This window comes from Nerophis lumbriciformis, linkage group LG04, assembly GCF_033978685.3.
Source record: "Nerophis lumbriciformis linkage group LG04, RoL_Nlum_v2.1, whole genome shotgun sequence".
NCBI classification, from domain to species: Eukaryota; Metazoa; Chordata; class Actinopteri; order Syngnathiformes; family Syngnathidae; genus Nerophis; species Nerophis lumbriciformis.
Genome location: NC_084551.2, coordinates 54,334,448 through 54,360,000, shown reverse-complemented (window position 1 = coordinate 54,360,000; position 25,553 = coordinate 54,334,448). Strand labels below are relative to the sequence as shown.

Below are 25,553 nucleotides of genomic sequence, written 5' to 3'. Positions count from 1 at the left end.
TACACTGAATTGTTTTGCATCAAAATATTTTTACACTGCATTTTTTACACTTGCTTTTCCTGCAGCGTGCCCAGTGGGCTACTTCAAGACCGCTTCTGGTTCCGGGCTCTGCTCCACGTGTCCCTCCAACAGTCGGACCAGCAGCGAGGGCTCCAGCGTGTGCGAGTGTCGCAGCAGCTTTTACCGCGCGGCCGGCGATGCCAATTCCTCGGCTTGCACGAGTACGTATTTTTTTATTTTTTTTATAGATATGAAATACTGTCGGTGTATGAGAATGGAGCGATGAAACCCCTCCTCCCACCCAGGTCCTCCCTCCGCCCCAGCGTCGCTGTCCTGGGAGTATGAGAGTGGCGACGGCGGGGTATCCTTGAGGTGGCGCCCTCCACTGGACATGGGGGGCCGGGGCGAGGTGTGGTACGGGGTGGTGTGTCGCATCTGCCCCTCCGCCGCCGTGACCAACCCGGCGTCCTGCTCCTGGTGCGGCGAGGGCGTCACCTTCAGCCCCACCCAGACCGGCCTCAAGCAGACCAGCGTGACCCTCAACAACCTGCTGACAAGGGTCACATACCTCATACAGGTACAGGTATTTGCAATGCAGCCCAAAGTAGGGTTGCACGGTATACCGGTGCTAGTATAGTACCGCGATACTAATGAATCATATTCGGTACTATACCGCCTCTAAAAAGCACCACTTCACTACATACAATAGCTCACCGGCATCAAAATGTAAACAAACGCAATTGGTGGATGAACTGTAATGATACCAAGTACAAGAGTGTATCTAGTCGATACTATAATTATATCGATATTTTTTAGCATCACAAAATCTATTTTCGTTTAAAAAAAAAAAGGATATTATGTTTATAAACTTAGTAAACACTTCCCCGGACACATGAGGACTTTAATGTATGATCCTGTAACGACTTGGTATCGGATTGATGCCCAAATGTGTGGTATCATCCAAAAACTAATGTAAAGTATCAAAGAAGAGAAGAATACGTGATTATTACATTTTAACAGAAGTGTAGATAGAACATGTTAAAAGAGAAAGTAAGCAGATATTAACAGTAAATGAACAAGTAGATTAATAATGCATTTTCTACCGCTTGTCCTTAATAATGTTGACAAAATAATAGGTAGATAAATGACACAATATGTTACTAATTAGGAGTCTTTGTTTGTTTACTTACTACTAAAAGACAAGTTGTCTAGTATGTTCACTATTTTAATTTAAGGACAAACTTGCAATAATGAACACATGTTTAATGTACCCTAAGATTTTTTGTTAAAATAAAGCCAATAATGCAATAATTTGTGGTCCCATTTATTTAGAAAAGTACGGAAAAGTACCGAAATACCGGTACTTTAATAAAATATTTGTCGGGACAACACTAATATATATATATATATATATATATATATATATATATATATATATATATATATATATATATATACTGTATAAATATATACAATATAATGTATATATATATATATATATATATATATACTGTATAAATATATATATATATATATATATATATATATATATATATATATATATATATATATATATATATATATATATATATTTATATATATATATATATATATATATATTTATGTATTTATATTTATGTGTGTATATATATATATATATATATATATATGTATATATATATATATATGTATGTATGTATGTATGTATGTATGTATGTATATATATATATATATATATATATATATATATATATATATACATACATATATATATATATATATATATACATACAGTATTAAGTTTCTGTTGACTAAAACTGGACTAAGTTAAAATGAATGTGACTGAAATGTTTAATAGTTTTCTTCACAAAAAAAAAGATAAGAACTAACATCACAGTTATAAATATTTTTAAATCTTATGTTTTTTAATAGTTGTAATAGATATATATATATATATATATATATATATATATATATATATATATATATATATATATATATTTTTTTTTTTTTTTTTTTTTTTTTTTTTTTTTCTCCATTTTTTTTTACAGGCAAATTGATGCCCTTCAAGTCTTTTCTAATACAGACTAAAAACAATGATAGTAAAGTTATTATTTTTTGTTGTAAATTGATCTATATTACTTTCATTGTTTCATTTAATGTAAATAGTCATACAATGTTATGCAGAGGTGTACTTATAACAATGTTATAGACAAACTATACTGTTTATAGTCACGGCGGAGAGTGGTGGCACAAGAAGTCCCCTTTATTTAGAAAAGTATCGAAAAGTACCGAAATACATTTTGGTACCGATTCCGGTACCAAAATATTGGTATCAGGACAACACTAATATACTGTTTATATATTATTTATTTATTTATTTATTTTATTATTCTTTTTCAGGCAAATTGATACACTTTAAGTGTTTTCTGATACAGACTAAAAACAATGATAGTAAAGTTATTATTTTTTGTTGTAAATTGATCTATATTACTTTTATTGTTTTATTTAATGTAAATAGGGATACCATGTTTTGCAGAGGTGTACTTATAACAATTTTATAGACAAATATTACAGTTTATAGTCACGGCGGAGAGTGGTGGCGCAAGAAGTTTTCTCCTTAGGGGGAAAATAAGTGAGGAATACTGGATTAAAGTATGATTTAGGGTTAGTTTATAGTACAGTTAGGGCTAGAACTTAATTTGCTTGTTTTCTTTTGCTAAAGTAAGCAAGTTATAGGAATATTATTTTTTTAATGAATTGTGACTTCCTGTGCCAGGTCCAAGCCTTGAATGAGGTGTCCTCCCTCAGCCCTTTCCCTGCCCGCTACACAAGCATCAACTTTACCACGAGCCAATCAGGTGAGCACAAAATGGGATGAAAGAGCGCCCCCTGTCCGTCCTCTTGTCAAACGCAGTCGGATCACAGGACCGTGACTGTAAAGCACAGACGCATAACGGCAGGGCTGCCAAGCTTCACGCCACACTTGGCATTTCCCACGCTTGTATTTCCCCGTGCACTACTCTATATTTATTTTTTTCACGGCAATACAATGTGGCCCTCACGGCTTTGCCGTGATTGACCGAGCTAACCAATCCATCAGTCCCTCGAGTCAAAATCTAGCCTAACCACAGTAGCTACTGCGCAATAGAATAGAAAAAAACCAAAAACTGTCTAAACCTGGGCCCCTGGAGAGAGTCCAGACTGAGGCCAATGGGGGGAAAAACCTCATAGCCATAGCACACATAAGCACGTGTGTAAGAGGGAAACATCAAAGAACACAAAGGACATTAAAAACTTTAAAAGAGCAGAGCTGATGCAACCAGCCACAAAAGTAAAACAACAACAACAACAAAACAGTGTGGTGGCCTCTGCGGTGTTGCACGCCATCGACTGCTGGGGTGGGGGGAGCATGGCCAGAGACAGGAGCAGACCCAACAAAGCAACCAAGAGAGCCGACTCCACCCTCGGCCACCCACTTACTCTCGGCCAGTGTCCAGTCCGCATGGATGAGCGAGGATACGTCCAAGGAGACCGAGGTGTTCGATACCTGCTCATTCAGCCAAGACACTGTCATCATTGGGGAGGTATAAAAAAACATGTATCGCCGTAGATATCCATCTTGGATCGCTTTCCTCCGACTGGGAGCGTACTCACAGGTTGAAAAGCCCAGCAGATATGAAGCTCAGCCACATGAACTTGGTCAGGTCTCCAAATATAATCTAGGAACAGACCAGATACAGATACAGTCAACATGGAAGTCACAACTAGAGAGTATGTACTCATCATCATCGGCGGTCACTCGAACGAGTATAACGATCCTCCTGATAGGGGTGTATCCCTTTATGGAGGATGCCTGTGCGTGACTTTGTTTAACGTGGGGAGACTGGTGCACAGACAGTCACTACACAATCCTTGACAGGTCCGGGTCAGGGTCCAGTGGCTACAGCCTTCTTCCGCCATCCCAGCCGTTGTGACGTTCTATAGGGTTAGCAATCAGCCTGTTCCACCGTTGAGGTCTTGGGTTGTTAATCCCCATAAGTGGGCCCACATGGATATGGGGGTGCCTTCTTCCGCCATCGCAGTCGTTGTGGTGGTTCTTACATCTACCGTCTTCCGCCTGCTCCGCTGTTGAGGTCTTCACCGTATCCCTGGCTCGGGGGCAGTCAGGTACTAGGCCTTTGCCAAGGGCCACCTGGAGTAACAGTAGTAAAGGGGTTAACCTCCTAGTGCCCCAAGACCCCATAGAGGAGCATCCACTGCCGGATGCACTTTAACGTCATGCCCAGGACCAAGACACTGTGTAGCCCGTCCGTCCCGGCTCTCAGCGCCAGCTCCGCAGCACCTGTCTCTTCATCTGCATCTCCTCCAGTCTCTCCAAACGGACTCTGGTGTGGCAGAGACCCAGCGGCTGGTCTCCATGGCCAAAAGGCTCCCGGGAGGCAGATCCAGAATGCTCACAAGAAAAAGCACCGCAGAAGTCGCGACAGTGCCACCCCTTGTCACACAGTCCCTAAGGGTCCCGAACCAAGCAAAACACATGAAAACAAGAAGGAAACATCAGGAACACAAAAGGATGACACAAGAGCACAGAGCTCCTGTTTTCTTGGAAAAAAAGATATCAAATAGAAAAAAGTTATTGAGGGAAATTATTCATAATATGGCAAAATATATACAGATGCATGTAATCAATGAATACTAAAGTAGAAGGTTTTAAATCAAATCAAACTTTATTTATACATAAATGAAACGCAACATGCTTTACAGACTTAAAAACAATACCCCGATGACCCAGATCCCCCATTATCGCACACAAATACCAAACACAAACACACACACACAGACGTATACGAACAAATGAATGCACGGCTGAGTACAGAGGAGCCAGGTGAGTAAACACTATCACTGGAGCCGTCTGCACTGGGAGGTCTTTAGACCATGGCCGCCAGGATCGTGACACAAAAGCGCCCCCACGGCACGGCCGATAACCCCTGATGCAGATGGCTCCCTCTGACGAACGTTGGAAAGTACAAATAATAAAACCTGTAAAATGGTAAGCACCACGAGTTGAATAAAAGCTTGCATAACTAATAAGATAAAAAGTTAAGTATGAATGACTTTAATAAAATAAAAAAATATCAAGTAGGCAGCAGCCTAAGCGGAGAAGCCCAGACTACCCTCTGCCAAGCCACTTCACCAGCTCCTTTTGGGGGGATCCCGAGGCGCTCCCAGGCCAGCCGGGAGTCATGGACTTCCCAACATGTCCTGGGTCTTCCCCGTGGCCTCCTACCGGTCGGACGTGCCCGAAACACCTCCTTCGGGAGGCGTTCGGGTGGCATCCTGACCAGATGTCCGAACCACCTCATCTGGCTCCTCTCCATGTGGAGGAGCAGCGACTTTACTTTGAGCTTCTCCCGGATGGCAGAGCCTCTCACCCTATCTCTAAGGGAGAGCCCCGCCACCCCGCGGAGGAGACTGACAACAACACGTGATATGATTGGTTATCGCAATTATCTATCAACTGTATGTGCCCGTTCACTTACAGTGCACGGACGCCCACATTGTTGATTCTGAAGGTCCTGGGCAGATTTGGTACAGCATGGCAACATAATCTAGCTGAATTCCGATTGGATACAAAACTCTATGTGACGACCGGGTCGCATGGCGATGCGGGGGTCGTTCTCGCAAGATGCAGACGGACTCCCGACACAGCGTGCAGGTAGGAAATGATTTATTAGGATAAATCATACAGGGAAAAATAAAGGTGTGCTCATAGCACGGGAGGCAAAGCTAAGGAGGCTAGCGCGGGAGCTAGCATACACAAACAGGAATCAACTGTTGCAGGTAGCAAATTAGGAAGTCAGACCGACTGACCGGCAAAGGCAGGATTAAATAGTGCTCTGATTAGCGCTCGGGAAACAGGTGAGCGTCCCGGACACCAATCAGAGACAGGTGAAGACGGCGTGGCGCAGTGGAAGAATGGCCGTGCGCGACCCGAGGGTCCCTGGTTCAATCCCCACCTAGTACCAACCTCGTCATGTCCGTTGTGTCCTGAGCAAGACACTTCACCCTTGCTCCTGATGGGTGCTGGTTAGCGCCTTGCATGGCAGCTCCCTCCATCAGTGTGTGAATGTGTGTGTGAATGGGTAAATGTGGAAGTAGTGTCAAAGCGCTTTGAGTACCTTGAAGGTAGAAAAGCGCTATACAAGTACAACCCATTTATTTATTTATTTATAAGACGATAAGCACCCATGGAAACAGAAAACAAACCCAGGGGTGCACAAAAACAGGAACTGAGGGAGTCCAAAAACCAAACAGAACATGATCTAGGCAGCGGATCATAACACTCTAATCTAAAAACAACAGCACTGGAAGGAGCATAATATGACATGAAGAGAATATGAATACTTTCAGATATTTAGGGAAAGTAAATTACTTTTATCTTTAATTATGATCATGATTTCTGGTTATGTTAGGCCAGCAGAGAAGGCCTTGCTGGCCCTGACGGCACACCACTGTTTATTACCGCATCTTGACACTAAAATCTCACTCTTGCCATTCTCTGAAACTTGGCAGCCCTGAAACAATGACATAACCTACGTGGGTTCTGCAATGCTGCCCTCTTGTGGGCACAGCCTCAAATGACACCCATCTGCTGTGCCTTCTCCCACAGTTCCCAGTACGGTCCCCATGATGCACCAGCTGAGCCGTGCATCAGACTCCATCACCTTGTCCTGGCCTCAGCCCGACCGACCCAACGGGGACATCTTGGAGTATCAACTGAGATATTTTGACAAGGTGACCTGTCATATTCAACCCGTTGATGCGTGGTCAGTGGCGGTGACGTCTTGTGGGATCGGGTGTTCCTCAGGGCTCGGATGTGGACAGTGCGGTCAGCGTGTACAGCGAGACCAACACGTTGGCCGTCAACTCGCTCATCCCCGGATCCATCTACGCCTTCCAGATACGAGCGAGGAATGAGCGAGGCTACGGTCCTTACAGCAACACCATATACTTCACCACGTTGCCACTTGGTAAGAACACAACTTCTCTATACAGATGAACCTCGATTTATCAAATTAATTGCTTCCTGAGCACGGTTCGTTAATAGAAAAGTTAGTATAGTGAAGCAGAGTTCCGCATAAGAAACAATGTAAATATGAATAATGGGCTCCAGTCTCTACCATGAACTGATTAACGTGGACCCCAACTTAAACAAGTTGAAAAACTTATTGGGGTGTTACCATTTAGTGGTCAATTGTACAGAATATGTACTGTAATGTGCAATCTACTAATACAAGTTTCGATCAATCAATCAATCAATGACAAAAGTTCCTATTTTATTCAAAGGAGCCATATGTAAAAGTCTGGCCAGAAATGGTACTGCAATCACGGTCAAAATTCTGTTGTCCCCTATCCCTGACTGAGGTTGCCAGATACGCAGCCGAATCTAGCGTGATGGACTGGACCAAGGAACTTCAAACTTCCACTGCCTCTTACTAGGGGTTGAGGTGCTGGGACCATAATAGCTGAATAGACAAGCGTTTTCCATCCATCCATCTTCTTCCGCTTATCCGAAGTCGAGTCGTAGGGGCAGCAGCCTAAGCAGGGAAGCCCAGACTTCCCTCTCCCCAGCCATTTTGTCCAGCTCCTCCCGGAGGATCCCGAGGCGTTCCCAGGCCAGCCGGGAGACATAGTCTTCCCAACGTGTCCTGGGTCTTCCCCGTGGCCTTCTACCGGTCGGACATGCCTGAAACACCTCCCTAGGGAGGCGTTCGGGTGGCATCCTGACCAGATGCCCGAACCACCTCATCTGGCTCCTCTCAATGTGGAGGAGCAGCGGCTTTAGTTTCAGCTCCTCCCGGATGGCAGAGCTTCTCACCCTATCTCTAAGGGAGAGCCCCGCCACCCGGCGGAGGTAGCTCATTTCGGCCGCTTGTACCCATGATCTTGTCCTTTCGGTCATAACCCAAAGCTCATTACCATAGGTGAGGATGGGAACGTAGATCGACCGATAAATTGAGAGCTTTGCCTTCCGGCTCAGCTCCTTCTTCACCACAACGGATCGATACAGCGTCCGCATTACTGAAGACGCCGCACCGATCCGCCTGTCGACCTCACGATCCACTCTTCCCTCACTCGTGAACAAGACTCTGAGGTCCTTGAACTCCTCCACTTGGGGCAAGATCTTCTCCCCAACCCGGAGATGGCACTTGTCGATAACAAATCTCTAACCAACACATTTTACACAGGAATTAGGCTAATTTCAGGAAGAAGTATGTCATGCCTGTGTACAATATCACAACAAATGGCAATCATATGGTTATTGTCAGTACTATCAGAAAACAAAGACTAAAATAAACTACAACCAACGCTCGCAATTGTTATACTGGTGAAAATAAGTAGAGGATGCTTAGCAGCCTAAAGTACACCCAAAACTAAAGAGGAGACATTTGACCAAGGTATGCCTATAGGCTACTGTTTCAGACTTTTCAGATTGCCATATAACTTGGTACATGTAGTCCACAATATGCAAACACCAATGAGGAATTATTATCCACATAGGTTTTATTTGTCGAAAAGATATGATACCCTGCCAGTTGGATGCCACATCGACATACAGGCCAACGATCACTTTTATTCTCAACTACGTGAGTTGTGTGGTCCTCTGTGTTCTTAAATGTGTATTTGTATTTGTTGTTTTATTTGGTTTTACCATTTAAAATCGTTTTTAATCATATTTATTTTCATATTTTTTTTATATTGGTTTTATATTTATTTATTTAGTTTTTATTCAGTCATTGGTGGAGCTAAGGATAGTATTTGAATCTTGTTTTTAATGTTTTTGTGCAGCTCTTTGGAAACATTTTTGTTGTTTAGCCTATATGTTGATGTGTTATTGACCGGGCTAGCATGCTAAGCATTACATTAGGAGCGAAGCACCATCACACTAAGCATTTGTTGCAGGAACATACTAGCTTTGTTAGACAAGATCATAGACTGTATTGAACAATATAGTTTTTATTCGAAATTCCATTTATTACAAGTAATAAGAAAACGTAAATACCTGACTTACCTATCAAGGAGGAAATTAGCAAGTTTGGTGTCAGATGAAAAAATCTTCTCTGCCTTCAAATCGTCTCCATCTTTCAAAGGCATCCCCGATACATATCCTCGTTTTGTTCCTGACTTTGTCACGAGTAAGTTGAGAATTGTAACGAGGCCTTTTAGATTGACTAAGATCTGACATGTTTAGTAACTTCACCAGTGGCAGTAGCTAGACGAACTGGTAATCTGGATGTAACACACTCACAGACTTTCTAATTGGGACAAAAGGTGGAGGGCGGGGCATCGAAATGAAAACAATAACAAGATTTTGGGGCTGTAAATCTAAATTTGAAATGAGCATATCCCGGCTGAACTACTGTTATCAGTTATAGAGGTATTGGAAAATAAATGATTTATTAACACCTTTTGACATACCAGGGCCATTTAATGATGACTTGACATGAAATTCCTACACCATCCTTTAAGGTTTATGGACAATGTAAAGTGCATATCAAACAAACATAACAAGTAGGTGATGGATCAACTTTCTGTGTAATGAAAAAGTAAACACAACAACAATCTGTGTTTCCTTTACCCCAGAAATGTGCAAAACCTAAATATCGCATTAAGAAACTCGTAATGGAAACATTCATATTTATAAAAACCTCTCAAATATCGCAAAAATACAGGGTATTCTTGGGGTCTTAAAAAGTTTTAAAAAAGTCTTAAATCCAATAATTTGATTTTAAAGCCTTAAAATGTCTAAAATTCTCCTAAAATCTCATAACAGGTCTTGAATACGATTTAGAGAGGTCTTAAAAATTAATTGACATTACTTTTATTCAAAACATGCATAAACTTCAGTCTCACTGTAACGTAACTACACAGCGGACATAACTGTGCTGCCCGGTCAGAATTTATGTAACACCACCAGCTGTTGCTGTGCGTTAACAGCTTATTTAGCATCGGAAACTTAACGAAAGCCCACGGCAAAGCCAAATGACTTGCATAAGATGGGTGAGTAAAAGTTCAACGATTTGTGTCTCCTGAACGATCAATTTAATGCATGCTTGAAGCCGGTGGATGGAAAAGTATAAAGTGTTTAGTACCCCGACGTGCAGCCATGGGGGAGGGAAGTGTTTGTAAACATGGCGGTGAAAGTGAATGGAATGATAATGTCAAAGTCAAAAATCTGGGATAAGTCAGTGTCAAAAGATGCTTAAACGCCACAAACACTTGCACAACTTTACAAAGATAAACCTAACCCCCCAGAATGAATACTTAAAAGTCATTCTGGACCTCTGGTTTTTCTTTGTCATTTTATTTTTTGTCCGTATGGATGTGAAATGGTCTTAAACCATTTTCAAGATGGTCTTGAAAAAAAGTCTTGAAAAGTCTTAAATTCAATCAATCAATCAATGTTTATTTATATAGCCCTAAATCACAAGTGTCTCAAAGGGCTGCACAAACCACAATGACATCCGCGGTACAGAGCTCACATAAGGGCAAGGAAAAACTCACAACCTAGTGGGACATCAATGTGAATGACTATGAAAAACCTTGGAGAGGACCGCATATGTGGGTAACCCCCCAGTAAGAGTCCAGTCCATAGTGGATCACACTGTGAATCCACACCAAACAAGAATGACAAACACATTTCGGGAGAACATCCGCACCGTAACACAACATAAACACAACAAAACAAATACCCAGAATCCCATGCAGCCCGAACTCTTCCGGGCTGCAATATACACCCCCGCTACCACCAAACAACCCCCCCCCCCCCCCCCCCCCCACCGCCCTCTCCTTGCGTTGGTTAAGGTGGACGGGGTTGGGGGGGCAGGGTTGGTGGTAGCAGGGTGTATTTTGCAGCCCGGAAGAGTTAGGGCTGCATGGGATTCTGGGTATTTGTTTTGTTGTGTTTATGTTGTGTTACGGTGCGGATGTTCTCCCGAAATGTGTTTGTCATTCTTGTTTGGTGTGGATTCACAGTGTGGTGTATATTTCTAACAGTGTTAAAGTTATTTATACCAGCACCGTCAGTGTAACCTGTATCGCTGTTGGCCAAGTATGAATGGCATTCACTTGTGTGTGCGTGCTGAAGCCGCACATAATATGTGGCTGGGCCAGCATTTGCTGGACTGGGTGAAAAGCGGACGTGACGATTTTTGGGAGGGGCACTGAAATTTGAGAGTCTCCTGGCAGGGTTGGCAAGTATGAGAGGGTTGGCAAGTACGAGAATTAGTGGTGTATGCGGTGTTACCGCGGCACCGCCGCTGAATATAATCGGCGGGCCAGCTCTAGTGTTAATTTGATATCGCCTCAAAGGCCAAGTGAAATTACACGGCGGGCCAAATTTGGCCCGCGGGCCAGAGTTTGACACCCATGTTTTAGGGGAATATTTTCCCATCTTTGGGCAAAACAGAACACCGTAGAGTTACTAGCTTTGGCCTTTGTTTGGATCGAAGAGATACACAATGATCCCACTCTGTTTTTTATCTGTACGCTCACGCAGATATTGTGTCCGTGTGCTTGGATGTAGGTCGGATCCGTTTCCAGTGGGGGTTGGTCTCTGCCACGGCTGCGCTCTGTCACCTATCCTGTTTGTTATTTTCATGGACAGGATTTCTAGGCAGAGTCGTGACCATGGCGTCACTGCTGTTTGCAGATGATGTGGTCCTGATGGCACCTTTGGTTCGTGACCTTCAGCTCTCACTGGAGCGGTTCGCATCGGTGCATCGGTGAGGTTAGCAGTTAGCGCTAGAGTCCACCTGCAAGCACACTGAGACCCATCACTCAGATAGTCTTGGTCCACCTGTTTGGTCTGGTCTTGGGTTTGTTGGATTCGGTTTACACTTGACCCGAACCGTACTACCAGAACAAAGAGTTGTGTTTCTAATCATCAACATATACCAGTATAAGTCAGGCATGTGACATCCATTTGAACTTATGTTTAACCCACCAAATACGCTTCCTAAACTTTTTACGTTACCCCTTCAAGATTTTTCAATAATTTTCCACTCTTTTGTTCCACAGAGGAGCATTCCCAGCAGGTCCAGAACCACCTACCTCTTCTGATAGGATCTGTAATGGGCGGGGCGGCGTTTCTGCTGGTGGTAGCGGCCATCGTGGTCGTGGTGGTGTTTCGCAGGTATGCGGTCTACCAGCCAGACCGAGTATTTACAACACTTACATGCGTTCTTGTACTTCTGCGTGTTAGTAAAAGGAGGGAGAGTCCGTACAGCGACAGACTGCAGCGGTACATCAGCAACAGAGGTGAGACCTTCGCATGTTCGATGTTAAGAGTTATACCTCACAGACTTTGCACTTCCAGGTGGAGTGAAATACTATGTAGACCCCTCCACGTACGAGGACCCGAGCGAGGCGGTCAAAGAATTTGCCAGAGAGATAGATTCCACTCATGTGAAGATCGAGGAGGTGATTGGTGCAGGTATGTCCCAGTCTTTCTTGCTGTCATCTGTAAAGCTACCGAAATCTAATATTGTGTAGCTCTTTGAAAGAAGTCTCAGAGGTCCAACAAAAGTGCATTGGAACGTTGTTGTCCAAAATCAAGTCTAGATGTTCCTCGCAATCAGACCGTTTAGGCTGGGAACATGCTACAGCAGGGATCACTAACTGGTAGGGAAGTGTGTGTGTGACTATCAGTGGTTCTTTGAGGTGGTTCGGGCATCTGGTCAGTATGCCACCCAAACACCTCCCTAGGACATTGATCCGTTGTGGTGAAGAAGGAGCTGAGCCGGAAGGCAAAGCTCTCAATTTACCGGTTGATCTACGTTCCCATCCTCGCCTATGGTCATGAGCTTTGGGTTATGACCGAAAGGACAAGATCACGGGTACAAGCGGCCGAAATGAGCTTCCTCCGCCGGGTGGCGGGGCTCTCCCTTAGAGATAGGGTGAGAGGCTCTGCCATCCGGGAGGAGCTCAAATTAAAGCCGCTGCTCCTCCACATCGAGAGGAGCCAGATGATGTGGTTCGGGCATCTGGTCAGGATGCCACCCGAACGCCTCCCTATGGAGGTGTTTCGGGCACGTCCGACCGGTAGAAGGCCATGGGGAAGACCCAGAACACGTTGGGAAGACTGTGTCTCCCGGCTGGCCTGGGAACGCCTCGGGATCGCCCGGGAGGAGCTGGACAAATTGGCTTGGGAAAGGGAAGTCTGCTAAGGCTGCTGCCCCCACGACCAGACCTCGGATAAGCGGAAGAAGATGGATGGATGGATACTTCACAAACCAATTTTTGGCTTCGCTGGCTTCGAAAATATTTTCTGGTTTATGATGCTGTGACTTGTCTAGGGTGTAAGCTGCCTTACGCCCGAGCGTAGCTGGGATAGGCTCCAGCACCCCCGCGACACAGAACGAGACAAATGGTGGAAAAATGGATGGATGTTTTGACGATTCATCGAGAAGTTTTTGAGTTTACTCGGATTTCCCTTGATGCACAGTTTTTTTTTGGTGATTTCCATCCGTGCGCTGCGACCGGCTGGGTTTGTCACCTTGGAAATGCTTGAGGTAATGTTTTTGCCAGGGTTTGTTTGTCTGTTTGTTTGCAACATAACTCAAAAAGTTATGGACGGATTTTGATGAAATTTCCGAAAACAACAATTCTTCTCATCTCCTACAAACAAACATCACGTCCTGCTTACAGCGTTCCATGCCCCGACCCTGCCGGTCCCGCGCTGTGCAGAGGATTCTGGGAGATGTAGTTTATTTTCGGACCCGGCCAACACTAAAGCACCAGAAAAAAACTACACGCCAAGTTTTTGTTCAATACCGTATATCATTTTTTTTTGCGAAAATCGGTTTGAAACGAGAATCGTGTTGGATTGGGAATTGATTTTGAAACAATTCCTTACCCCCAAGAATCAAATTGAATCGTGTGGTGCCCAAAGATTCACAGCTCTACTACCTTTAGAACATCAATCAAGAGTCCAATACTTGTGTCCTCTCCAGCCCAGTTTGGTGAAGTGTCCCGGGGACGCTATCGTCCACCAGGCCGCAGGGAGGTCCTGGTTGCCGTCAAGACTTTGCGCTGGGGGGCGTCCGACAGAGAGAAGGGCATATTCCTTAGTGAGGCCGGGGTCCTGGGACAGTTTGACCACCCTAACGTGCTGAAGCTGGATGGCGTGGTAACCCGCGTACCTCCGGCAAGAATCGTCACGGAGTTCATGGAGAACGGTCCTTTGGATTCCTTCCTCAGGGTGAGCCAATGGCAAACACCCAAAAATATTTGGCCACACATTTTACCATCGTCCTCTCATCGTAGGAGAATGAGGGTCAGTTCAGCATCCTCCAGCTGGTCGGGATGCTCCGAGGAGTCGGCGCTGGGATGCGTTATCTCTCAGAGAGAAACTTTGTCCACAGGGACTTGGCGGCCAGGAACGTTCTGGTCAACTCCAACCTGGTGTGCAAGGTGTCCGACTTTGGTTTGTCCCGACTCATGAGGGGCCTGGACCAAAATATGCCGACGTACACAGCCTCGCTGGTGCGTATGCTTGGACATCGGGAGATTGTGGCCTTATCCGTCCCGTGAAAGCTCCTGTTTTTGACTTCTGTTGTCCTGCGTCAGGGAAGTAAGATTCCTGTGAGGTGGACAGCACCTGAAGCCTTCCAACACCGCAAGTTCAGCTCAGCCAGCGACGTGTGGAGCTTCGGCATCCTGATGTGGGAAATCATGTCGTACGGAGAACGTCCATACTGGGACATGAGTAATCAGGAAGTAAGTAAAGTGGACAATTTTCAATGTCCGTATACTTGTAGGCAAGGTATTTTATTTTATAAGTTGTCATAAGTAGTACGTAGTAGTAGTAAGACAGTTCACGCTGTTAATTATGGTGATTGATATTGACGTGCAATTACCACTGATTTTCTTTCCAATGCAATACCAAGTCAAATTCAGACTGGTATCGGCGATTCTGATCCGATACCAATACTTTGTGCAAATATACCTGACATGTCTGCTAAAATTTACAATGTTGTGTATTTCAAATAACAGCAGTCTAAGTCTAAGACTAGATCGGACCATTCTAAGTCATAGGCTAGATCTGATCAATATAAGTCTAAGACAAGATTCGACCAATCTAAGTGTATGCGAGATCTGACCAATCTAAGTCTAAGACTAGATCCGACCAAACTAAGACTTGATCCGACCAATCTAAATATAAGACTAAATCTGACCAATCTAAGATTAAGACTAGATCTGACCAATCCAAATCTAAGACTAGATCCGACCAATCTAAGTCTATGCTAGATTCGACCAATCCAAGTCTAAGACTAGATCCGACCAATCAAAGTTTAAGACTGGATCCGACCTATCTAAGTCTAAGACTAAATCCGAGCAATTTAAGTCAAAAACTAGAATTGTTAATTATGGTGATTGATATTGACGTGCGATACCACTGATTTTCTTTCCAATGCGATACCAAGACAAAAACAGGCTGGTATCGGCAATTCTGATCCGGTACCGATACTTTTTGCAAATATACCTGACATGTCTGCAAAAATTTACAATGTTGTGTATTACAAATAACAGCAATCTAAGTCTAAGACTAGATCTGACCAATCTAAGTCTATGCTAGATCCGACCAATCCAAGTCTAAGACTAGATCCGACCAATCAAAGTTTAAGACTGGATCCGACCAATCTAAGTCTAAGACTAAATCCGAGCAATTTAATATATTATACCTGACATGTCTGCTAAAATGTATAATGTTGTGTATAACAAATAACAGCAATCTAAGTCTAAGACTTAGTCTAAGACTTAATCGGACCTATCTAAATCTAAGACTTGATCGGACCATTATAAGTCTAAGACTAAATCTGACCAATCTAAGTCTATGCTAGATCCGACCAATCTAAGTCTAAGACTAGATCTGACCAATCAAAGTCTAAGACTACATCCAACAAATCTAAGTAAGTCTAAATCTGACAAATATAAGTCTAAGACTAGATCCGACCAATCTAAGTCTAAGACTAGATCCGACCAGTCTAAGTCTAGATCTGACCAATCTAAGTATGTGCTAGATCTGACCAATTTAGGACCAGATCCAACCAAACTTAATATAAGACTAGACCTGACCAATCTAAGTCTAAGACTAGATCTGACAAATCCAAGTCTAAGACTAGATCTGACAAATCCAAGTCTATGACTAGATCCGACTAATCTAAATCGAAGACTAGATCTGACCAATCTAAGTCTAAGACTAGATCCGACCAATCAAAGATTAAGACTGGATCCGACCAATCTAAGTCTAAGACTAAATCCGAGCAATTTAAGTCAAAAACTAGATCTGTTAATTATGGTGATTGATATTGACGTGCGATACCACTGATTTTCTTTCCAATGCGATACCAAGACAAAAACAGGCTGGTATCGGCGTATCTGATCCGATTTGCAAATATATCTGACATGTCTGCAAAAATGTATAATGTTGTGTATTACAAATAACAGCAATCTAAGTCTAAGACTAGATCGTACCAATCTAAGTCTAAGACTAGATCGGACCATTATAAGTCTAAGACTAGATCTGACCAATCTAAGTCTATGCTAGATTCGACCAATCCAAGTCTAAGACTAGATCCGACCAATCAAAGTTTAAGACTGGATCCGACCTATCTAAGTCTAAGACTAAATCCGAGCAATTTAAGTCAAAAACTAGAACTGTTAATTATGGTGATTGATATTGACGTGCGATACCACTGATTTTCTTTCCAATGCGATACCAAGACAAAAACAGGCTGGTATCGGCGATTCTGATCCGATTTGCAAGTATACCTGACATGTCTGCAAAAATGTATAATGTTGTGTATTACAATTAACAGCAATCTAAGTCTAAGACTAGATCGTACCAATCCAAGTCTAAGACTAGATCGGACCATTATAAGTCTAAGACTAGATCTGACCAATCTAAGTCTATGCTAGATCCGACCAATCCAAGTCTAAGACTAGATCGGACCAATCAAAGTTTAAGACTGGATCCGACCAATCTAAGTTTAAGACTAAATCCGAGCAATTTAAGTCAAAGACTAGATCTGTAAATTATGGTGATTGATAATGACGTGCGATACCACTGATTTTCTTTCCAATGCGCAACCAAGACAAAAACAGGCTGGTATCGGTGATTCTGATCCGATACTTTTTGAAAATATACCTGACATGTCTGCAAAAATGTACAATGTTGTGTATTACAAATAACAGCAATCTAAGTCTAAGACTAGATCTGACCAATCTAAGTCTAAGACTAGATTTGACCAATCTAAGTCTAAGACTAGATCTGACCAATCTAAGTCTATGCTAGATCCGACCAATCCAAGTCCAAGACTAGATCCGACCAATCAAAGTTTAAGACTGGATCCGACCAAGTCTAAGACTAAATCCGAGCAATTTAAGTCAAAGACTAGATCTGTTAATTATGTTGATTGATATTGACATGCGATACCACTGATTTTCTTTCCAATGCGCAACCAAGACAAAAACAGGCTGGTATCGGTGATTCTGATCCGATACTTTTTGCAAATATACCTGACATTCTGCAAAAATGTACAATGTTGTGTATTACAAATAACAGCAATCTAAGTTTAAGACTTGATCGGACCAAACTAAGTCCAAGACTAGATCGGACCAATATAAGTCTAAGACGAGATCCGACCAATCTAAGTCTAAGACTAGATCTGAAAAATTAGCATGCCAACATGTTAACAGTAGCATGCTAACTTTTTAGGCAATTTTTGCAAACCAGCGTCTAAGCGTGTTTACCGTCCTATCGCAGGTAATGAAGGCAGTAGCGGACCAGTATCGCCTGCCGGCGCCCACCAGCTGCCCCTCAGCCGTCCACTCTCTCATGCTGCAGTGCTGGCAGGCCGAGCGAGGCGACCGGCCGGTTTTCGAGTCCATCCTGTCCTCCTTGGACAGACTCATTAGGCATCCCGTGTCACTCAAAGCCGACATCCCTCGGTGAGTCTGCTCTGGTATACGTTAAAATAATATCGATATGAACCCGCGCTTGTCTGCGGCTGCAGGGGTTGCTCACAGCCACTGCTAAGCCCCACCCCCACAGACTTCTCATCAGTCGCGACCGTCAGTGATTGGCTGAGAGCGCTGAGGATGGAGAGGTACCAGGATGAGTTTGAGCGAGCACACCTGGACACGCTCGACCGAGTGAGCCGCCTCACCGTGGAGTGAGTACACCTTGGCTTTGAAGTTGAAAGATTATTTTGTATTTACTGTAAAACTATAAAAAAACATTAATAAAACTTAGTTTGACATTTATTCATGGTCATTAGAACATGTCTATGGATGTTCTCATTCATTCTGGTCATTATAATCTCTAGTCAGATCTAGACTAGAGCTGACCAATCTAAGTCTAAGACTAGATCTGACTAATTTAAGTCTAGGACTAGATCTGACAAATCTACATCTAAGACTGGATCCGACAGATCTAAATCTAAGACTAAGTTCGACCAATCTAAGTCAAAGACTAGATCTGACCAATCTATGTCTAAGATTAAATCTGACTAATCTAAATCTAACACTAGATTTGACTAATCTAAGTTTAAAACTGAGTCCGACTAATCTAAGTCTAAGACTAGATCCAACCAATCTAAGTCTAAGACTAGATTTGACTAATCTAAGTCTAAGACTGAGTCCAACCAATCTAAGTCCAAGACTAAATTCGACCAATCTAAGTCGAAGACTAGATCCGACTAATCTAAGCCTAAGACTAGATCCGACCAATCTAAGCCTATGCTATATCCGACCAATCTAATACTAAGACTAGTTCTGACCAAATCTAAGATTAAAACTAGATCTGACTAATCGAAGTCCAAGACTACATCTGACCAGTCTAAGTCTAAGACTAAATCCGACCAATTTAAGTCCAAGACTAGATCTGACCAATCTAAATCTAACACTAGATCCAACTAATCTAAGTCCAGGACTAGATCCAACCAATCTAAGGCTAAGACTAAAGCCGACCAATATTAGTCTAAGACTGAATCCGATCAATCTAAGTCTAAGACTAAATTCGACCAATTTAAGTCTAAGACTAGATCCGACTAATCTAAGCCTAAAATCTAAATGTCAGTCTAGATTTGACCAATATAAGTCTAAGACTAGATCCGACCAATCTAAATTTCAGTCTAGATGTGACCAATATAAGTCTAAGACTAGATCCGACCAATCTAAGCCTATGCTATATCCAACCAATCTAATACTAAGACTAGTTCTGACCAAATCTAAGATTAAGACTAGATCTGACTAATTGAAGTCCAAGACTACATCTGACCAGTCTAAATCTAAGACCATATCCGACCAATCTAGGTCTAAGACTAAATCCGACCAATTTAAGTCTAAGACTAGATCCCACCAATCTAAGACTAAGACTAGATCCAACCAATCTAAGTCTAAGACTAGATCCCACCAATCTAAGTCCAAGACTAGATCCAAACAATTTAAGTCTAAGACTAGAGCCGACCAATATTAGTCTAAGACTGAATCTGACCAATCTAAGTCTAAGACTAAATTCGACCAATTTAAATCTAAAACTAGATCCGACTAATCTAAGCCTAAAACTAGATCCGACCAATCTAAATTTCAGTCTAGATTTGACCAATATAAGTTTAAGACTAGATTCGACCTATCTAAACCTATGCTATATCCGACCAATCTAATACTAAGACTAGTTCTGACCAAATATAAGATTAAGACTAGATATGACTAATCAAAGTCCAAGATATCATCTGACCAGTCTAGGTCTAAGACTAAATCCGACCAATTTAAGTCCAAGACTACATCTGACCAATCTAAGTCTAAGACTAGATCCGACTAATCTAAGTCTAAGTCAAGATCCAACAAATCTTGTCTAAGACTAGAGCCGACCAATATTAGTCTAAGACTGAATCCGGCCAATCTAAGTCTAAGACTAAATTTGACCAATCTAAGTCTAAGACTAGATCCGACTAATCTAAGCCTAAAACTAGATCTGACCAATCTAAACTTCAGTCTAGATTTGACCAATATAAGTCGAAGACTAGATCCGACCAATCTAAGTCTAAGACTAGATCTGAGCAATATAAGTCCAAGACTAGATGTGAGCAATATAAATCGAAGACTATATTTTACCAATCTAATTCTAAGACTAAATCCGACTAATCTAAGTCTAAGACTAGATCCAACCAATCTAATTCTAAGACTAAATCCGACTAATCTAAGTCTAAGACTAGATCCAACCAATCTAAGTCTAAGACTAGAGTTGACCAATAATAGTCTAAGACTAGAGTTGACCAATAATAGTCTAAGACTGAATCCGACCAATCTAAGTCTAAGACTAAATTCGACCAATCTAAGTCTAAGACTAGATCCGACCAATCTAAATTTCACTCTAGATTTGACCAATATAAGTCTAAGATTAGATTCGACCAATCCAAGCCTATGCTATATCCGACCAATCTAATACTAAGACTAGTTCTGACCAAATCTAAGATTAAGACTAGATATGACTAATCAAAGTCCAAGACTACACCTGACCAGTCTAGGTCTAAGACTAAATCCGAACAATTTAAGTCTAAGACTAGATCCCACCAATCTAAGTCTAAGACTAGATCTGAGCAATATAAATCCAAGACTAAATCTGACCAATCTAAGTCTAAGACTAGATCCGACTAATCTAAGTCTAAGTCAAAATCCAACCAATCTAAGTCTTAGACTAGGGCCGACCAATATTAGTCTAAGACTGAATCCGACCAATCTAAGTCTAAGACTAAATTCTACCAATCTAAGTCTAAAACTAGATCTGACTAATCTAAGCCTAAGACTAGATCCGACCAATCTAAATTTCAGTCTAGATTTGACCAATATAAGTCTAAGGCTAGATCCGACCAATCTAAGCCTATGTTATATCCGACCAATCTAATACTAAGACTAGTTCTGACCAAATCTAACATTTAGACTAGATCTGACTAATCAAAGTCCAAGACTTCATCTGACCAGTCTAAGACTAAGACTATATCTGACAAATCTCGGTCTAAGACTAAATCCAACCAATTTAAGTCTAAGACTAGATCCCACCAATCTAGGTCTAAGACTAGATCTGAGCAATATAAATCCAAGACTAGATCTTACCAATCTAAGTCTAAGACTAGATCCGACTAATCTAAGTCTAAGACTAGATCCAACCAATCTAAGTCCAAGACTAGAGTTGACCAATAAAAGTCTAAGACTGAATCCGACCAATCTAAGTCTAAGACTAAATTCGACCAATCTAAGTCTAAGACTAGATCCGACTAATCTAAGCCTAAGACTAGATCCGACCAATCTAAATATCAGTCTAGATTTGACCGATATAAATGTAAGACTAGATCCGACCAATCTAAGCCTTTGCTATATCCGACCAATCCAATACTAAGACTAGTTCTGACCAAATCTAATATTTAGACTAGATCTGACTAATCGAAGTCCAAGACTTCATCTGACCAGTCTAAGTCTAAGACTACAGAATATTTTACCAATCTCGGTCTAAGACTAAATCCGAACCAATTTAAGTCTAAGACTAGATCCCACCAATCTAAGTCTAAGACTAGATCTGAGCAATATAAGTCCAAGATTAGATCTGACCAATCTAAGACTAAGACTAGATCCTTCTAATCTAAATCTGAGACTAGATCCAACCAATCTAATTCTAAGACTAGAGCCGACCAATATTAGTCTAAGACTGAATCCGACCAATCTAAGTCTAAGACTGAATTCGACCAATCTAAGTCTAAGACTAGATCCGACTAATCTAAGCCTAAAACTAGATCCGACCAATCTAAATTTCAGTCTAGATTTGACCAATATAAGTCTAAGACTAGATCCGACCAATCTAAGCCTATGCTAGATCCGACCAATTTAATACTAAGAGTAGTTCTGACCAAATCTAAGATTAAGACTAGATCTGACTAATTGAAGTCCAGGACTACATCTGACCAGTCTAAGTCTAAGACTATATCTGACCAATCTAGGTCTAACACTAAATCCGACCAATTTAAGTCTGAGATTATTATACTATGAATATTATTTAAATAATACACAATAAAATAAGTCAATTAATATGTCTTTGTATCTGTATGTATACATATATATATATAAATATTTGTATACAAATATATATATATATATTTATTTATTTATTTATGTATGGTTGTTTGTATGTATGTATGTATGTATACATATATATTTATGTATGTGTATAAAATATGTACGTCTATGTGTTAATGTGGTATATTTATATATATATATATATATATATATATATATATATATATATATATATATATATATATAAATATATATATATATATATATATATATATATATATATGTGTGTGTGTGTGTGTGTTTATATACAATATATATGTATGTATGTTTATATATATATGTATGTATGAATGTATGTATTTATGCATACATATATATTTGTATATAAATATGTGTGTATGTATGCATATATATATATATATATATATATATATACATATATATATATATATATATATACATATTTATTTTTGTTTGTATGTATGTATATATATGTATACATATTTATTATTGTTCGTATGTATGTATATATATATATATATATATATATATATATATATATATATATATATATATAAATATATATATATATATATGTATTCATTTATGTATGTATATATATATGTATGTGTATAAAATATGTATGTCTCTGTGTTCGTGTATTATATATGAAAAAAAAAAATAAAAAATATATATATATATATATATATATATATATATAAAATAATTCACACAAAAATGTTGTTGATGTTCTCACACAAGATGTTTATTCCTTTTGTTCTGTTTGAAAGAAGCTCAAAAACAAAACAAAAAAACATTACCAACACGCAAAGCATTTTTCCAAAGTGTAGATAATGGATGGACGGATCTCTCGGAAAGAAGAAGTCTGGCTGCTCTGAACTCTGCATGTTCTCCTGTGTGGCCTTCAGGGACATCCAGAACCTCGGCGTGAACCTGCTGGGCCACCAGAGGAAGATCTTCAGCGCCGCCCAGCAGCTGAAAGCCCATCTCAGCCAGGGACAGGTGGAGGTGTGACCCCCCCCCCCCCCCCCCACAACCCCCCCCCCCCACCCCACCACCACCCCACCCACCACGGAGACAATCTGCTGATGTCAGCACAAAAAGACTTGTAGAAGACAAGATGCACTATGAGGAGGAGAACTTCTTTCACACTCTCCTCCTTTCTCTAACATCCCTTTTCTTCCTCCATCCACATTCTTTTTTTTATTCTTTTTTTTACTGATGACACTGTTCATTTTGTGTCTGAAAGTGATGGAAGTACAAGCTGGAACGTGATGAAGTCATTAGAATCAGCATATCAGGGCCTTGTTCTCACTTCTAGGGACATTTTTGTATGAGCAGCACACACACTTGTGTGTACACAAGTCACACACACACACACACACACTTCACTTTGTTTACTTTGTGTGAGAGTGTGACACGACAAAAGACTTAAAGTGTGTGTTTGTGCTTGTGTGTTTGTGTGTGTGTGTGTGTGTGTGTGTGTGTGTGTGTGTGTGTGTGCGTGCCGACGTCCCGCTAATGTGTGGATGGTTTGTGTGTATGTGTGTGTGTGTTCTTGTATTTCTACCCTTCTTGAGACATCAAGAAGGAAAAGTATCTTCCATATGAGGAGGTGTGAACAAGTGATGACATAAATCATGGTCCCAATAACATTGCATCTAATAGAGAATGTCTCATTTGCACCCCTGGTGGTGACATCTATCAACATGAGGGTGGTCCCAAAAAGGAAGGATTTTTTTCAAATTGACTGTGTGTCGGTTTTAAAAATGCTCCAACATATGAAATAACAAGTGTGTGTAAAAACTTGAAATTTGTCCCTTTTGGCCAAAATTAATTAATAAAGAAAGATTAATATGTATATAGAGACATACTGCAATAACTTGAAGTAAATAATGAAGATTAAAACCAATTACAAAACAAAAAAATATTATTATTTTTTTTTTTTTTACTAAAAGCAGTCTTTTTCTCACAATGTGTCGACTTTTTTTCTCATCAAATTGGGAACAATTTCTCATATTCTTTCTGTTTCTGTAATATTGCAATATTTTCTCATAAAATTATTACATTTTATGTAAAATTATGTTGTGTTTTTTAATGCAAAATGGTGACATTTGTCATATAAAATTCAGACTTTTATCACAATATTGCCAATTGTTTTGTTGTTCTTGTAAAACACTTACATTTTTTGAGTAAAATTATGACTTTTGTCATAATTTTGCTTGGTAAAATTCCAATCATTCTTATAATATTGCTAACATTTTTACATTTTCTTATAAAATTGTGACTTTTGTCGATTAAAATGACGACTCTTTTAATAAAATTGCCACTATTTTAAGCTTTTCTTGTAAAATTGCGACTGTTATTGAGTAAAATTCCAAGTTTTATTCAGTTCAGGAGGGATTTTTTTAAATTGACTGGGTGTCGCTTTTAAAAGTGTTTCCCACTGGTCAACATATGAAATAACAAGTGTGTGTAAAAAAAATTAAATGCACCCCCTTTGGCCAATATTAATTAAAAAAAAAAAAAAAATGTATATAGAGACATACTGTAATAACTTGAAGTAAATAATGAATATTAAAAACCAATTACAAAACAAGATAAAAACCTTTTTTTTTTTTTTTTTACTAAAAGCAGTCTTTTTCTCACAATGTGTCGACTTTTTTCTCATAAAATTAGGAGCAATTTCTCATATTCTTTCTGTTTCTGTAATATTGCAATATTTTCTCGTAAAATTACTTTTTTATGTAAAATTATGTGTTTTTTTTAATGCAAAATGGTGACATTTGTCATATAAAATTCGGACTTTTATCACAATATTGACAATTTTTTTGTTGTTCTTGTAAAATAGTGACATTTTTTGAGTAAAATGATGACTTTTTTATGATTGTGCCTAGTAAAATTCCAATCATTATTATTTATATTGCCAACATTTTTAAGTTTTCTTATAAAATTGTGACTTTTGTCGTTTAAAATTATGACTCTTTTCATAAAATTGCCAACATTTTAAGCTTTTCTTGTAAAATTGCGACTGTTATTGAGTAAAATTCCAACTTTTATCATAATATTGCGCAAATGTTCAGTTTTTCTTGTAACATGTTTGACTTACGTTGAGTAAAATTATGACTTTTACTAGTATTCTGCCAAAATTCTAAGTTTTTCCTGTAAAATTCCAACTCATTTTTCACAACGAGCTTTTTTATGTTTGCATAGTATGTATATATTATTAATGTTGTAAATACACATCTTTATATATCTAGAAAGGCTGGTCCTAAAGAGGGAGGCATTTTTCTCAAGTCTCAATGAGGTAAGAAATACACAAATGTGTGTGTATTTGTGTGTGTGTGTGTGTGTGTGTGTGTGTGCGTGTGTGTGTGTGTGTGTGTGTGTGTGTG

General features: G+C 40.3%; 1 protein-coding gene across 1 annotated transcript in view; it reads left to right on the top strand.

Annotated features, from left to right (window-relative positions):
- Positions 1-23,188, top strand: part of LOC133604004 (ephrin type-B receptor 5) — a 98,875-nt gene extending 75,687 nt beyond the window's left edge. The window contains exons 6-19 of the mRNA XM_072913059.1: positions 66-221; positions 306-577; positions 2,780-2,861; positions 6,674-6,798; positions 6,872-7,034; positions 12,085-12,199; positions 12,269-12,324; positions 12,383-12,499; positions 14,019-14,266; positions 14,332-14,550; positions 14,635-14,784; positions 17,834-18,018; positions 18,084-18,242; positions 23,067-23,188. Coding sequence (XP_072769160.1) covers positions 66-221; positions 306-577; positions 2,780-2,861; positions 6,674-6,798; positions 6,872-7,034; positions 12,085-12,199; positions 12,269-12,324; positions 12,383-12,499; positions 14,019-14,266; positions 14,332-14,550; positions 14,635-14,784; positions 17,834-18,018; positions 18,084-18,242; positions 23,067-23,172 — 2,153 coding nt within the window. The 3' untranslated portion in view covers positions 23,173-23,188. The remainder of the gene's footprint in view (positions 1-65; positions 222-305; positions 578-2,779; positions 2,862-6,673; positions 6,799-6,871; positions 7,035-12,084; positions 12,200-12,268; positions 12,325-12,382; positions 12,500-14,018; positions 14,267-14,331; positions 14,551-14,634; positions 14,785-17,833; positions 18,019-18,083; positions 18,243-23,066) is intronic.
- The last annotated feature ends 2,365 nt before the right edge of the window (positions 23,189-25,553 follow it).